The sequence below is a fragment of the Megachile rotundata genome, chromosome 13, assembly GCF_050947335.1.
Source record: "Megachile rotundata isolate GNS110a chromosome 13, iyMegRotu1, whole genome shotgun sequence".
Classification (NCBI taxonomy): Eukaryota; Metazoa; Arthropoda; class Insecta; order Hymenoptera; family Megachilidae; genus Megachile; species Megachile rotundata.
The window spans coordinates 5,901,538-5,919,693 of record NC_134995.1 but is presented as its reverse complement, the minus strand read 5'-3'; the positions used below and the strand labels follow the sequence as shown (position 1 = coordinate 5,919,693).

The 18,156-nt window shown below is 34.4% G+C and overlaps 1 protein-coding gene across 9 annotated transcripts in view; it reads left to right on the top strand.

The window, feature by feature from the left end:
* Positions 1 to 18,156, top strand: part of LOC100879998 (bruno 3) — a 465,868-nt gene that overhangs the window by 306,646 nt on the left and 141,066 nt on the right. For all 9 annotated transcript variants that reach the window (XM_076539338.1, XM_076539340.1, XM_076539334.1 and 6 more), the window contains exon 2: positions 14,013 to 14,061. In XM_076539338.1, coding sequence (XP_076395453.1) covers positions 14,013 to 14,061 — 49 coding nt within the window. The remainder of the gene's footprint in view (positions 1 to 14,012; positions 14,062 to 18,156) is intronic.

Sequence of the window (18,156 nt, the reverse complement as noted above, 5' to 3'; positions counted from 1 at the left end):
TCAACAGCATTTCGAGGTGGAATTGAATGATATGCTTCCAAACCAGATTCCGTGGCACGAACCGCGCGCCCGCGAAAACGAGACGATGTCAAAAGCAGCGCGTTAACGGTCCGTGAAAGTCTCGTCGATGGCGGTTTTCCACCATCAGTCAGACAGACCGCCGGCAACAACACCATGACCGACGTAGACGATCGGCATCGTCGCCGTCGGCGTACGAAATAGAGGGGCAAATAACGTTTGACATTTAATGCGCACCCGGGCATTGGCTTAGATTACAATCGGTGAACGGTGATTGGCCTGGGGACGCGAAAGCTCACTCGACTCGAATGCTCTTTCGGCGGGGCTGTAGCCGGCGATCAAATATTTGTAGAGTGTTAGGGAAAAAAGTGATCGTGGGGGTCGAGTAAAAAAAAAAAGAAGTGAGAAATTGGATAGGCAGGCGATCGTGTGTTTCGTAGCGAAGAGGCGTGGTTGCGTAAAAAATTCGATGTCGAAACACGGAGCTTCGGGGAAAATAGTTGGAACGGTGGCAAATGGGGAAACAAAGAATATGGTTGTTTGAAATTTTAATAACGGTGGTGCTCCATTTTTTAGCGAAGTTTCAAGTTTTTATTAGAACATTTCGTATTTCGCTGTTTAGCACTTGCTTTATTGATTGTGAAAGACTATAGGGTTAGTTTGGGTCAGTTAAAGGTAACTAGTGATGGGTTTGACCTAGGAAATTGCGAATCTTGGGTTTTCAGGACAGATGCATCTGAGAGAAGAATATTGGGGAGTGTAGGAATGTGAATGTGAATGTGAATGTGGCTTATTGTGAAAGACTATAGGGTCAGTTTGACCAGTTAAAGGTAGTAATGGGTTTGACTTAGGAAACTGTGAATCTTGGGTTTTCAGAACAGTTGGATCTGAGGAAATATTGGGGGAATGTAGGAATATATTTGAGAAATTTGGAAATTTGGATATTTGGATACTTGAAAATTTAGGGATATAGGATATTGCAGACTTGAGAATTTTAAGACTTCAGGATTTTAGAAAAGAAGAATAGAGAAGTTTAGGGATTTCATGTTGTAGGAACTTAGGGATTTGAGGATTTGAATATTTACAAATTTGGAGATTTAGCAATTTAGAGACATAGGGTTTCTTGGTTTTTCAGAATTTGAAAAAAAGGAAATAAAAAAATCTAGGGATTTAGGGTTCAAGGAATTTGGAAACTTTGAGATTTAGGGATACAGCAATATGAGAATCTAGGGATTTGGGGATTTAGAAATTTCAGGACACAGAAAGTTGAGAATCTAGAGATATAGGGATATAGGAATTTCGAGATCTTTTCGGTATTTCAAGATTGAAGAATATGAATATTTAAGGATTGGAAGGTTTAGGGATTTGGAGACACGGAAAGCTGGAAGTCAAGTTTTTTATTTTTTTAATATTACTAATATTATTATTTTTTTATAATACTATAGATCTGAAAATTAAATAATTATAGGATTCTGTAATGATTGTCACATATTCTCAGAACATCATCACATCATTCACAACACATATTCTCTTAACTATTAAAAAACGCAGGTTCTCTTAATTATTGAAAAACACACATTCTTTTAACACTACATCTTAATCAATAGTGAAAGAAAAATTTCTTTTCAAATCCTAAGTATCAAATTTCCATAATTTTATCTAATATCACATATGGACATATGAGCAATATTATATGTTAAATACAAACGTAATATACACATACATTAGGTATGTGTCTTACTCATAAGATTTATTGATACCTCAGATGAGTAAAACTTACACCTAAATCTTATACATATTATATCTTACTCATACTAGATGTCAATACTAAGATTTAAGTATAAGTCTTACTCATCTGAGGTATCAATAATTCTTGTGAGTAAGACATAGTCATACCTAATATATGCATATTACGTTTGCATTTAACACACAATATTGCGTATAATATTAAATTAAATTTTAGGTATCAACAAATTGTATGAATAAGATTTATACTTATACCTTAATCTTATATCTTACTCATATTAGATATCAATACTAAAATTTAGGTTTGTCTTACGTATCAGCAGATCGTATAAGACTTGTACTTACATCTAAGTCTTACATTGCACCTTACTCATATGAAGTATCAATACACATTTAAGAACAAACCCCCATATAAAAATCCTACATACAATACCTACTATCCAATATCACAAATACGTGACATTATACTCTGAATAGATGAATGGATACGTGACATTACGTTCTGTATGATATCACATATGTGGCCGATACCAAAAGTGCTAACAAATAAAACAAAACCGTGATCCAATATCGTTCAGATGCTGTATTATCAAATGTACAGCCATCACAGTTCAGACATCTCGTTATAGGGTATTCGATTGCTGCGCAATTGCCACTTATCGATAAAACGCGAATCCTATTTATAATCGCGTTGAAAACACGCGGCGAGGTAGATAATCGGCCAATGTTCCGATCGGGAACGCAGGTGCGTGTTTATTCATGCCTCGCTGATGTGAGTTATCATCGAACCGAGGTTACATTGTTTTCCAGCATCAAAAAAGTGATCCTGATAACTGGCCGACCGTGCGATATAGCGGGGAAAACTCATTTGCCAATTGTACGCGACACCGTCACGAAAGAGACAATGGCCGAGCGACGATTTTCACGATCGTTTCCGTGGACCCGTTTGAAAATATGAAACGATCGATCAATTAAAAGAGCCGAGGAAAAAAAGCCGAGCGAGCGTTCGTCGAATATCAATCCGCGGCACGATTCAATTCATTCTGGAATTTCAATTAATTCGCCAATTAGCCCAGCTAGAATCCATTTAGACGTAATCTGCGTGGAGGCAACTCGAGGCTGCTCGGTCGCTCGCTTCTCTGTGGCATCCCACGTGAACACAGGGAGAAGTGCATTTGCTCTCGGAGCAGTCGACAAATTAGCCATATTAGCGGCACAGGCGCGGATACAGATTTTGCGGAGTACAGTTTCCGGTTGGATACGCGTGCGGCGAATTATTGAAGTTAACTCGAGCCAGACATCTGCCGGCACACGGCCCTCCGCCTAACTGTGAGTGCCGATTAATCGAATTTGTTCAAACGTCATTTACGCCGACAGACTAACGAGTAATTTCCACTTGCAAAAACGTTTTATGTCTTACGATGTGTTTAGCTTTTTTAACTGTATTGATTTTTTCATTTTTACTGTAGTAGAGTGAAGTTTGGGTAGCGTCGGCCATATTTGTTGAGGACTAATGATGCGAGGAACCTCAATCTTTTGAACTATTGACATTCGTAAGTGGACTAATGAATAATTGCATAATACCAATATGTGTTTTGTTAATGATTTTACAAAGAGAATGATTGCGTGTATGTATCCAGTGTTTCGATGTGGACAATCTTGCGTCTATATCATATTGTATCAAAATGAACAACCTCATGTTTATTTCGTGTCTATCTGTACAATTGCTTATTTCACAAGATGGAGGACCGCTGTGGACGCATAGTTTTTACGAACAAAGCTGAGGGAAGCACTTCCTGATTTCTATTCGATATACACATGTGGAGACGAAAAATCGAGTGACCTATATGGCAAAAATTTGAGAATTTAAATGTTTCGGTATATGTGAATTTGTAAAACTTATGAATGTATAAATTCACATATCCCCAAATTTATAAATCACCAAATTCATAAATTTTCAAATTCATAAATCTCCAAATTCATAAATCAGCAAATTCATAAACTTCAAATTCATAAATCTCCAAATGTATAAATTTTCAAATTCATAAATCACCAAATTTATAAATCTCCAAACTCATAAATCTCCAAATTCATAAATCTCCAAACAAGTCTCCAAATTTTCAACTTTCCAAAATCTCTAATTTCTAAATTGATAAATCCCCAAATTTCCTAATTCACAAATATCTAACTTTACAAATCTCCAAATTTCAAATTTCCGGTTGTATAAATCCCCAAATTTGCAAATCTCCAAAACTCGCAAACATCCTAATTCTCACATCTATAAATTCCCCAATTTCTAAAATCTCCAAATCGCCAAATATACAAATCTGCAGAACCCACAAACCTCCATATCCCCAAATATACCTTTTACCCTAAATTTAAAAATTCCACAATTCAAAAACCGAATTATATGAAAACTCCAATCAACCGAAAACCCACAAATCCAAATAATTCTGTCCATCAATCACACTTACCCTAAATCTCGCAAACCCTGATCGTAATTTTTCAAATATCCGCTAGCTATCCTTTCGACTGGCTCGGTCGTTCTCCCGGAAGGCAATACATTTAATTCTAAAATCAATTTAAACCGACCAATTAATTACAAGTACTACTTCCCGAGCAAATAGGATCGGGACGACTGTTCTCCGGCATTTCGAGTCAGAGCCCTCGAGGCAAGCAATTAAATTAGTTATATTTATATCCTTTCCCGTGAAGCGACCCTCGTTGCTCACCCCCTTCACCGCGAATAAGCCAATTCTTTTTCTCTTACGGGAATCGTACGATTCCTAGAAATCCACGCAAAATCTAGATAGGGGATAGGTGGAGGCTGATAACTGCCGAATTGAATGGTGAATGCCGCTTCGGAAATTGAATAAGCTATCGTGTCTGAGCCGAGCCGTCGAGCGAAGCCTGGTATTTGACCTGGCTGCGTGCAATCAATGTACTGATTGGAGATAAGGGCTCACCCTGTAGCCCCTGGCATCCTCTCCGGCATGATTTATATACGTACGGTCTTCGCCAGCGATGTATTCATTACTTGATTACCCTTCGGCAAGTTAATACCGTCGTGACCGTGTAACGAGCCAGATATCAGGATACCTTATATTGTGCTCGTCCCCAATTTACGATCGACGCATACTTGTCTCTGTTCTCGACTCTCCAGTAATTAGATCATCTTGTTAACCTTCCGTTTTTTTTTTTTTTGTATTTTGTTGCTCGACGTTCTGACAGTGTCTGCTGGCTTCAGAACGCGATTGATGTACTAGTGCATGTGGATTCTTTAGGGAAAATATAACAAATGATGGACTGTTTTGTGCGCTGGTTTTCAGAATTCTTGGGGCTTGAGAGATTGGGATTCTCAGGAATTCGGAATTTGGATTTGGAAACTTGGAAATTTCGAAGCTATTAGAGACTTGGCGAGTGTAGAGATTTGGCAATGTGAGAGTTTGTGGTTTCAGGAGTTTGGGAACCCTGGGATTTGGGAACTTGGGTTTAGAGACTTGGAGATTTGGGAAGCTACTAGAGACTTGGCGAGTGTAGAGACTTGGCGATGTGGGAGTTTGTGGATTCAGTAGTTTGGGGATCCTGGGATTTGAGGAATTTAGGATTTGGGGATATAGAAATAGATGAATTTAAAAATTTGGGGGTGTGGGAATTTGGAGACATAGAAAATTAAGGATCCAGAGACTCAGGACGTAGAAATTTGGCAATATAGGCAAATGGTGAGTTTGGGAGTTAGAGACTTCAGGATTTAGAAATAAAGGAGTACAGGATCTGAGATGGGTCTAGTTTGGGAACGTAGGAAGTTGAGGATCCAAAGATTTGATGGTTGTGCAATTTTGAAGACACTGGTATTTGAAATGCTTCAAATTTAGAAACCTTAGAATTTGGAGATAGGAGAATATACGAATTGAAGTATTTGGATATCTAGAAATTTTTAAATATAGTTTAGTGTCATAGCAAATTATGTATCTAGAAGTTTGGAGACCTTGGTACAAAATACGCAATTTGTTCTTATTTTTAAATTTATTATACTGTCAATTAATGTTTACAAATTCTTGTAAAATCACTATACTGCTAATTAATATCTACAAATTCTTGTAAATTCATCATACTGCTAATTAATATTATAATTAACCTAAAAATACACTTCTGACATCAAAGGTTTTAAATGAAGACAATGTATGTAAACCAATCCTAAGTTTACAGCATAGTAATCAGAGTACCTCTTCACAAACATTACATTTGACCTAAGAAAGTCATACATCAGTTATTTTAAACTATTGTCAAAAATAGTATATCATTTGACTAGCGTTTATCTACGTAACAACGTTCCAGAACTGAACCTTAACACTAGAATCCTTGACATTCAATATTGATCGTAACGTATAAATGCCTAGAGTTTCTACGAACGCATATCCATAATAGGTACGTTGTTTACCGGAGCGAACATGGACATGTGTGGGAAGACACGCCGAAGCTTTAATTATTGAGGACTCGAATAGTTAATTTTCCAATTTAGCACTAAACATACTAGTTTATGGCATACGTTTAACATAAATGACATACATTTAATATTTAGAGTGGATAAGTCAAAGTTTAGTATGTGTGTATACATTAGTTTTATATGTGGACATGTTTCATATGGACATGTGCGTATACATTAGTTTCATACATGTATTGATACATTTCGAGAAAAATATTTTAACAAATACAATTTTCAGTATTGCTGATGTATTTAAATAATGGCAAATTATTGAAGAAAGTAGAGAGTTAGATTAGGCTAGAAATTTAATATGAGGAACTTGATGATGAAGTATTAGGTTTAGTTAATAATTTAAAAATGAGGAACTTGATGATGAAGCATTAGTTGAAGTTAGTAATTTAATGAGAAACTTGCGTATGAAGAGTTACATTAGTTTAGAAATTAATTATGAGAAACTTGAGGAAGAAGAGTTAGATTAAATTAGTAATTAAAAATAAGAAACTTGAAGACAAATAGCTTACGTCAGTAATTGAAAATGGAACACTAAAGGAAAAATTCTGTTAAGTTATTAATGTACAATGATAAGCATGTAAAAAGTATTAGTTTCTATCAGTAACATAAAAGATTAAATAATGACAAATTATGAAAAAGAATAGAGAGAGTTAGATTAGGTTAGAAATTTAATACAAAGAACTTCAAGTGTTAGATTAGGTTAGAAATGTGAAAATGAGAAATGAACTACGTTATCCCAAAAACGTAAAATGAGAAATGTAAGTAATTTTTGTATCCAGCTCTCGATTATCTGCTTCACTGATACCCAGTTATTTTTCCTACTTTATAATCATGTATGATGCATTCGAGGCGTAATAAAACGTCGTGTCGGTAACCGGTGGCTGCCATTGTAGTCACCGCGATAACGGTTGATGAGTTTCTTCCAGTCACGTTATTTTACAAAACGAAACCTAAACAGATACGATTACGCGATGATATTTCCTAGAGCATATGGTTATTACTCAGCATCTATCCGGCGAAAGCAAGACACGCTTCCCGTAGTGTACATAGATAATCGAGCTTAATTAATTGCTCGTGATGCGTGCTCTGGGCCGAACAAACACATTTACTTATTACCATCCATCTTGAGTGGTGTCTCTCAAGGGAATCGATTTTCTAAGTGCACACAGTCGACGGTGACACGAATCGTCCAAGGGACAGGCACGTGAACGCAACAAAATCGTTAAATAAAGGCGCGGTCTGTGTAACTTCCTTCTTTGCGACTGTTCTCAAACTACGACCGGTATTAATTTGTCCTATATTTATACTGAATCATTCGCTAAGTTATACGCGAAAAAAACCTTCATTTTGTGAGTACAGAAGAGGAAATTGGTATTCAAATTTTTAAAAAGGTTTATATTTAATTTTGTTTATTATCGTATATCAAAGATATTCCAGTTTTACATTAAAACTTTTAGTTTTACACTAATACTCTTTTACAAAGACAATATAAAATTGTATACAAATCATAAGCTTTATTTTCTAAGAAAGAAATTGATGAGATAAATTAAATAGTAAGTTGAAACATGCTTTTAAAAAAATATGAAAGAGTCACACTTCGGAGAATTTCTATAAAATAAAATCTTTTAGAAATGAATTTTTATTGTTTCAGAAATTAAATGTTCTTAAGATCAATTTGAGGTTGTACATCATTTATTGATATCGTAAGAATTATTGAAAATGAAAGTCTTTGCAATTTATAACCTATTTGTCAGGCAGTGCAACATCTGGTTGCGCAGTGCGCCGCCATGTTGCTGCGCGTAACATTCTCGCGCCAAAATCACTAAGTAAACAAAAATACTCAAAGGTATCTCACACTTATCATTTTGCAAAGGTATCTCACACTTATCATTTATTTTAATAAACAATTTGAACTGAACAATCTTAACTACATCTATAGACGCAACATTTAAATATATTAAAATAGAAGTTCACAGGTACAATATAAAAAACTAATAAAGAGAGTGAAAATGTTATTCCTATTTTATCTTCTACAATGCAAATTGTAACTTGCAATTGAAGTTCGTTAAAAATTCAAATAAAATTATACTTCAATTGTGAATCACAAATACTCGTTAAAGTAATTTTTAAACAGAGTCGTAGTTAGTCAAAATTTTGTATAATAATGAAACTCAGAATTTGAACAATTTGGGTGGCTGAGAACAAGAGTTTTGCCAGGAACAAAAATGCTTTCGGAGGATATTTGTTCGGCACACTAATCAACAATAAGTGGAACTATTTGAGCGCAATGGAGCCGGCGTTAACGATCGGTAGTTAATACTTGTCTGCGTTAATCGCCACGTCTATGGCCGACAGTAGAACGGTCCGCGGAAGTCTCGCCCGGTGATCGTTATTGACTGGTACAGATCCCTCGGGTCGTAAGTGACATTTACACGATGCATTCAGCGTTAAACTTCCCTGGAGAATTGGGAGAGGGAGGAAAACGTCGTATCTCAGTTCCAGTATCTATACGAATACCGGGTTCCCCTGACAACGAGACAACAACAAACGCCTAATGGCCAGTGCTCGACTCAAAGTTTAATTTCCTGACCAGAGGACAGTGCTTAAAGTGACCTTCCCTTGGCCCTTGTCTCCTTACTCATCGTTCACCCTTGTGCTAACCCGAAACCGCGAATCTTCCGGTTCCTGCAACCCCTTCTTCCTTTCTCGAACCCCTTCCTCGTTTAACTGGGTAGACATTTTTCATTAGGTGTTCTTTGAGTATTTAAGAACGTACATTAGATTATTTGCTTTGTTGGGTGTAGGAAGAGTTTGATGGAAATTAATATGGCGGACAAATTTAGGTACATTGAGGTACCGGGGTATATTGAGGTACATGGAAGATTGTGTCTGCAGGATTTAGGATGCTGGGAGTTGAGAATTGACGGAATTTTACGGAACTTTCTTTGAAAATATGTTATATTCACTAATCTGAAAATTTGGAGAAATAGGTGGTGTTTGGGTTCTTCGTATTTTGGTATTTTCAAGTTTTGAATTTTAATGTGAAAATTTAGAAATTTAGAAATTTAGAAATTTAGAAATTTAGAAATTTAGAAATTTAGAAATTTAGAAATTTAGAAATTTAGAAATTTAGAAATTTAGAAATTTAGAAATTTAGAAATTTAAAAATTTAGTAATTGAGGTATTTAGAAATGTATAGGTGTACAAATGTAAAAATCTAGAAATGTAGAAGTGTATAAAATTCAGAAATGTAGAAGTCTAAAACAGAAATCTAAAAATCTAGAAATCCAGAAATCTGGAAATCCAGAAATCCAGAAATCTAGAAATCCAGAAATCCAGAAATCCAGAAATCTAGAAATCCAGAAATCTAGAAATCCAGAAATCTAGAGATCCAGAAATCTAAATATCTAAAAATCTAGAAATCCAGAAATCTAAAAATCCAGAAATCAAGAAATCCAGAAATCTAGAAATCTAGAAATCTAGAAATCTAGAAATCTAAAAATCCAGAAATCTAGAAATCTAGAAATCTAGAAATCCAGAAATCCAAAAGTCTAAAAATTTGGTAAAAGAACAATTTACCTATTTTCAGGTTACTAAGTTTTAACCTTCTAAGTTTCAACTCTTTAAGTTTTAATCTCTCAAGGTTCAACTATCTTCCCTCACGTTCTATTCTTCCTCACGAACATTATTGACAATGTTAGGGTACCGAAGAGTTACTGCGCACTGTTTAACTATAAACAATGATGACTAGATCCTCCCGAGACATTTCTCATTGTAACTACATTACAACTTAATCGATCCCCTGACGGCGGAACAGAATTATGAGCCTCTGCGATGGGGGTAATTCGTCTGTCATTAGTGAAAATCAGGTTATCAGATGCGCGTTATGGATCATTTATTCTTTAATTAAATAAAATCGAGTGTCATCAAATAGAATATTTAAGCATGAATGTCTACTATAACGTTTAAATTTTGATTTTAGCATTTTTGATGTAGGCTTTTGATGAAATATTTCTGTCAGATGTGTCTTTCTCCTAACTGCTGTAGTAAATGGCGATATACAATGTGGTACATTTATTATGAATATTATTAATAAATATCATAATTTAAGTTTTGCATTTAATACGTTATTAGTACAATTTAATAATGCATCTCAAATAAACCAAGTTGATGACAAAACAATATTTCTGAGGGATACAACTTTCATTTTAATTAAAATATTTATTTAAAAAATGTATGAAAACTATTAATAATTGTAATTTTATAATATTTTTATTTAATAACACACAAGCTTTATAAATGCCTTATTAATTAATTCTTTCCTGTAGAATAATCTCTTTATGTATCGAAATTATACACAAACGCGAGAAATTTTATTACATTTGAAACGGAGAAATAAAAAAGGAAGATTTAATTACAAGAGAGAGCGTATTTTAGCAGACTTTGAACCTGCAAATCTTTGCTGTACTTGACGGATATAGTTTCTGCGCGGAGATCCACGTGGTCGTGGCACTGACCCCTGCAACGTAACCCCTCTTGGTATCTGACGTGCATGCACGAGGAAAAAGTTTTGGGGTTGCCACGTATGTTTCAACCCCAGTGGGTTCTCTCCCTATAATTCTTAAGGGAGGTAGTGCATAATGGAAAAAAAACAGCGAGTCAGAAGACAGATGGTCACGATGCTCGGCCGTATTATACCCATGTTAAGAAACAGATTCTCAGGCTTCCGATAAAATTTATGGTCGAAAGTTGCGCAGCGTGTTGTTGCTCCTGTTCCTCGACCAAAAAAATGTGTTCTCTACAGATACTCCTCAACATGTAAACAATATTTTAAACGTAGCGATTGTTGGGTCATTTCAATATAAACGCTTTTTATTTAATATAAGTTTTTATAGAAACATTTATGAAAATTTTCATTTGAAAAATATGGACATTTCTATAAATTCTTAAGAATGTATTTAAAAATTAAATACTGAAATTGTTTAAATATCTATCCATTTATAATCGCTGTATAACCTAACCTATTCCCAACATATGTCAGAGTAAAATAAAGCGTTTCGTGTCGTCAAAATGGCAGACGATTCCACCAAACGCATCCGTGAAAAAGGAAGATTTCCTGGAGTAAAGCAAAGTGAAAATAAAAGGCAGAACACGAAGAGACAAGTGGAGGAAGAGTCCCGTGTCCTCCGCAGCCTGAATCATGCATTCTCATCCCCTAGAAACGAACTAGAACGCTCTGCGGTCCCGCGACTCGTCCGGCAAATAAACAATGTTATTTGTCCTCCAGGATCTCGACCCATTCGCAGTGGTCCAAAAGACTTGGTGAGGATGCCACGGTAGGATGAGTGTCGGAGTTCCGCGTTTTCACAAAACAAAACGTTGAGAGAAAGGACGTTAATCTGTAGCCGGCCACCCGAGGCTGACGCGACTGTGCGACCTCGCCTATTCAAGCATACGTGACACCACTTATCATCAACTACCGTGGGTTTATTGTGTCTGAAGCCTAGTTTACATTGATAGAGTAAATGGAGCGAGTGAAACTGGTAGGAAGTATTTTTTTACTGTTGTGACTAATTTAAGTTTAGGTGGAACATCGTAATGGATATTTCGTTTACTATGTTAGTACAAATCAATCAGATATTAATTACTAGAATTTTTTAGTAAAAAGCATTTCTTATATTATATTTTCGGGTATTGTATTATTACAACGATTCAGCTATTGGTTAGTAGAGTACTCTAATAGGAAGTATTTCAGTTATTATATTGTTGCAAACGATTCAGATAATACTTACAAGTATTGTTAGTAAAATACGTTATTGAAAATTATTTCGTACTATTGCAAATACAGATGCTAAATAATAAAGTACTCTAACAATTTCGTTTACTGCTACAAATGATTTACACATTGATCCGTGGAATATTGAAGTCTATGTGATATGTGTGGACATGTGTGGAAAATGTGTAAAAACACATCTGGTGATGCAACCCGTAGAAATAAAATGCTTGGCAATACAAATACAATGCGATACAACATGTACAAATACAATGCATGGCAACATGTGAAAATAAAATGTGTGGCGATATAACGTGTGACGATACACGTGACGACGGTACAATATGTGGCCATAGAACGTGTGGAAATACAGTGACGGGGTAGCAACGTGTGAAAATACGTGTGGCGATACAGCGTGTGACGACAGTAACATCTGTGCGCATACAATGCGTGGAAATTCTTTATATTATCTGTACTTGGAATAATAACCTAACCTAAATGTAACCTAAAAATAACATATAATTTTTCGTGCGTTAACGTGAATGATGTGAGATCTATATAATTCAAATAACACTAAATTCAACAATTTCCTTATATAACAAATTAAATCATTAAATTCTCTAATTTAGTTTGTAAATTAAGTATAAATAATTGTTACATGTAATAATTATAAAATGTTGTAAAACAACTACACGCCTTTCAAGTTTCGTTAACAAATCAGTATTCTAATTTTATTAAGAATTGTTAAGTTAATTAATTTGTCAAAGAAAACAGATAGCTTCATAAAACATAGTCCAACACAATAATGTTTGTGTTCTGCAATTTCACAAGAAAAAGATTTCCCATCAAAATGGCTCATGTTATATCGAGAGGTTTCTCTTCTTAATCTGCTATTTCTTTGTCTTATCTTAGCTCAGCTCTTAGTTTCACTTTGTTTCTTCTTCATCACTGTTTACTATTCTCTACCTTTGTTTTCGGACAATCGAATCTGTCAACGACAGAACAAACTGTCGCAAGCAACAAAGTGCTATTTGAACAAGCCTGAACTGGCGAAGGCTGAACAGATAGTCTAGTCAGTATATTTTTGCGGAAATAACATGTGTCTTTTTTTCTAACAAACTTTGTTTGTCATTTCGATCAGAATAAAGAGAAGTGAATATTTATAATAATGCACTAATGTTTACACAAAATTAATTTTGGCAAATTGTAAGATTTTATTAAAGATTCTTTTCTTTGTAACTAATACACTTTAAGCATTAAATATTTTTGTATATAAATATTTATGTAAGTGTAAATCATATAAGAGGATTCTTTAAATGGCACTCAATGGTGATGACATCTGATGTTTTTCAAATAACTGATTTTCTTGCATTATATTTCTCTTTAGCTTATAATATTATAAATTTGTATTTATCTACAAATTTATATGGATACACGTTAATGATAATTATCTACATTTATTGTATAAATAATTTGCAAACTAATTCCAGTGTTCAAATCTTTCCTTGACAATATTATTATCAATAACTAATTAGCAATCTCAAAAATGACAGATAAATTGTTATTTCATATTCATTTTGATCAGTATTGAACAATGATGAAGCAGTTTTCCTGAAGTTAAGTTATAAGTAAATTTATTAGATGGAACTCCGGCCATGGCCATATAGCGAGACTACTGTGTATACACACTTCATCTACGTCCATACTCTTTCAATTTATTTTTATCATTTTTTTTTTTTCATTTCTATCAGTAGTGAATCAGTTTTAAGAAAACTTTAAAGTTAAACAATTTTTTGGCGATATTCAAATGATGTTTGAAATAAAAATATTAAGGGTTGATAGAAGTTTAAACATGTTTAATGTTTACCTTCATGTCTACTTATGAAGACCTACCATAATTAATACTATAGCAATTATTAATTAATACAATGACTAATATATAATTTAATTCTAATCAAACGTTGTTTTATGTTGCAGATGAACCGTCCTATTCAAGTGAAGCCGGCGGACAGTGAAAACCGCGGAGGTAAGATTACGCACTCGAATTCCTAAGATCTTTAGAAGCAAGTAGATCAACCGTAGATTTACTCAAATAATCGACTAATTCAATTTTTTCTAGCGTTTTTATAGTACAAATCGTTAGAATTTTTGAGTAGAATCAATTACCGAAATTTTGATTAGTACAAGAGGTTCGTTAAACACAGCTAATTATATAATTTAATCGTGAGCTAATTCCGAGCAGCGATCGTTATTGCAAATTACGTTCTCTCGCGCAGCGATTTAAAATATACAACAAAGGCCGTTATCGATCAAAATGGTCGATAAAAAATAACTGACTTAATGGCGAGCAATGAAATATTTTTACGGAATTGAAAAGCATTCGCTGTAACGTATAGTAATACCCGTTGACAACCCATACGTAACATTCAATCGAGCAAACACATAAAAGTGCGCGACCTGATAAAAATTCGCCCCCGTACAATGCCCGCATTGTTTTAACGTTATGTACTATTCATTAATTTCGTGTCATTGAAAATATCACTGATATTTTCGCGTTCGCCCGCCAATTTTTTACGCTCCCTGAATTTTCTACAATGCACTCGACACGAATCGTCGAGCCTGGAGCGTTGAAAAATAAGATAACAATTGATTGCTTGCCAGGTTTTCTTATATTCGAAACAATGAACGCGCAGATAAATTAGAAAAATGTCGAAGGGATTTATCGAATATACATTGATATCATTTTTCTCTGAGGTATATTTCTCACTTCGTGTTCTCGAGTGCCAGGTTTTATATTCGGCAGAATACCTTTATCGGTTTAGGTAATCGAAAGTAATAAGTTGAGGAATAAATAACTGTCATAATTGTTCGCTTAATGCGCCAATAGCGTCATCTCGATTTTCATAAAGTCATAAGTACTCTGGTGTTTTGATTAATGAATTCAACTTGATCGTTTATCTTGGTTATTAATGCTGTGTGATGGATGAGATCGGAGAAAAATTCACCTTGCAATTATTTATTTTATCGAAAATGAGGATTGGAGAAAAAATTGTATTTTATTTTGGTGATATTTCAATTTTATGCGTTATTTGGTATGACGGCAGTGTAATATCGTTTGGAGTTTTTGATTGTGATTGTTTAATTGAGAAATAGTTTGAGATTAAACAATTTTTAAATTTCCCAAGATACAAATTTTATAATTTTTGAATTACCAACTTAGTAAATTTCCATATGTTTAGGTCCTTAAATCTTCAACTTTCCAAATCTCCAAATCCCCAAATCTCCTAATTCCCAAAGTCACAAAAGCCCAAATTGTCACACCAGATATTTAGATTATCAAGTTTCTGAATTTTCAAATTTCTCTAAATACTAAATCTCTTAATATCCAAGTGCCTAAACCTTAAAATCCTCAAATTCCCAAATTTTCAAATTCCCAAACTTTGACACTTCCTAATTCCAAAATATTTAGACTCTCAAATTCCTAAATTTTTAAGTTTCTAAAATTCCAAGAGTTCAAATGCCTGAAACCCCAATCACTCAGATTAACAAATCTTCAAATCCCTAAATTTTCAAGTATCCAAATTTCATAACTTAAGGACATATAAGGTCATACTAAGGTCGCAGACATATGAAAACATATGTGACGTCACACGCCCTTACAACATAGCAACATATAGAAACGCCTCATGACATCACACATCTTTACAATATAGCGATACATAAAAACGTCTCATATCATCACACATCCTTCGAACCATATAGCAACGTCCAATAACATCAAACGTTATGTGAAATATCGTATACGTTCATATAGGAATATCTAGTAACGTCACACGTCGCTATAACGTAGTCATATGAAAACATCACATATCACATGTCCACCGTAATGATACATAGAAACGTCTCACATTATTACACATGCTTAGAACCATATAGGAACCTCTAATAACATTAAACATTATGTCACATATAGCATAAGACCATATAGAACATCTAATAACGCCACACGTTGTTATAACATACTCATGTGAAAACATCACATATCACATGTTCATGCAACGTAATGATACAAACTTAGTATCATAGAAACCTCTAATATCGCACATAGCTACGTTAAATATAGCTTAGGACCATATAACAACATGATACATACGTCTCATATGATTACATATTCTTAGAATCATATAGAAACCTCTAATAACATCGTACATAGGTTGAATACACTGTAGGAGAAGAACTAATATCATCACACATCCCCACAACTTAGGGCCACATAGAAGCATGCTATCACACGTCACTCCAACAGACCGACATATGGAAACGTGACATATCATCACACTTTCGAGGTACATAGAAACGTCTTATCCTTTCAGTGAACCCCTAATAACGTCACAATAAAATATCGACCTAACGTTGTTAGGTCCCCAACCTAGGGTCCTAATTCTAATCCAAAAAGACATTCACGTGTTGGGATTCAAGTGGATCTCGCTGTGATCCATACTAGAAACACCGTCACAATAAAATATCGACCTAACGTCGTTAGGTCCCCAACCTAGGGTCCTAATTCTAATCCGAAAAGACATTCACGTGTTGGGATTCAAGTGGACCACGCTGTGATCCATAATAGAAACACGGAGAAAAAGTGGAACGAAGTGTATGCAAGGAGAGTCAGGGAAGAAACGGGAAAGCGGGTTAGAGAGTGGTACGACGGAAGTAGATGAAGGGGGGTAGGGGACCGTAATTCATATGCTAATCTGGCGTAGATGCCATTGTAATCTCCGGTCGCTCGCCTCGGTGTGGCCCCACAAAGCCTCAGCTTGACGCGGATGCTGGAGAAGTGATCCAAAGCTCAACCCTGTCACTGCTTCTGCTTCTGCTTCTGCTGCCATCGCCTTACACGGTATACCTATGTAGAGGACGTATCTACGTAGTTGCAGACTTCAATCACCGTGTTACTGAACTTCGTCGCCGTCGATCCGTCTTCGGCTCGTTGCGACATAGTCTTCTGACAACAGACCTTTTGTCGTACGATGTGTCTTCCAATGCGTGTATCTTCTTTCATGGAGTAGCGTATTTTGTCCTAGACCTTGGTACTTCTATCTAAGAAATTTTGACAAAGGTACCTTTCGTATGTTTACCTTAGACTGTGAATTGAATTTAGGAGCTAAAATAATGGGAGATAACATTAACATGGGGGTTGAAAGAATCGGTGTTAAATGAGGTGTAATAAGGAATAATAAAATGGTCTGCTGTTAATAGTCACTGCTTTAAGTTATAGGAGTGTTATTTTTTGTTTCTGAAAATGAACTGTCAGCTTTTAGCTTATTGTTAGAGTATTCACTAGCATGTTCTATAAACAGAAATAAGGAAAAACAGTGTTATTTACACAGAGGTTCACTAGTGATTTATAAAAAAGTTGCAATAAAAATATAAGACCTAGGCAATATTCTATGAGGTTGTTGATGCAGTATTATGTAAAAATAGATGGACGATGTTTATCGAATATGCTTTTTCTAGCCGTGTTTACTATTTGAAATAATAATACGCTGCTGGAACCTATTTCTTATCAAACGATGACACAAGGATAATTTATATGTATACTTGTTTTATATTACCTAACTTAATTAACACATTTCTAATTTTCGTAATACAGAAGTGTTTAGCTTTATAAAATTTTTATATATTTAGAAGTTTTATATAAATTTCTAATAACTTAAATTAAATTTTCAAAAAGTACTTCATACTATCAATTATATATTAATTATGCCTGTACCTTTACAATTTTAAATAATCTTTAATTAAATAAATTTGTAACATAGAACAAATTCGTTTATTCATATATTATCATTTTGTGATATTTATTATTATTTACATATTATATAAGAATAAAACAATGTATCTTTCTACAAAATTAATCGTCACCAAGATTATTTTGTAATTAAAATTGCATAATTAAATAATTATTTCATAAAAATAAAAATTCCTATAAAATATATAATATTCAGTAAGTAAAAATAAAATAAATTAAAAGTATGATTACTTAATATTAATTTAAGTGTGATCAATCATATTTAGACCTATCCTACAAATAATTTGCAAGATCAGCACGAAATTGAGAATA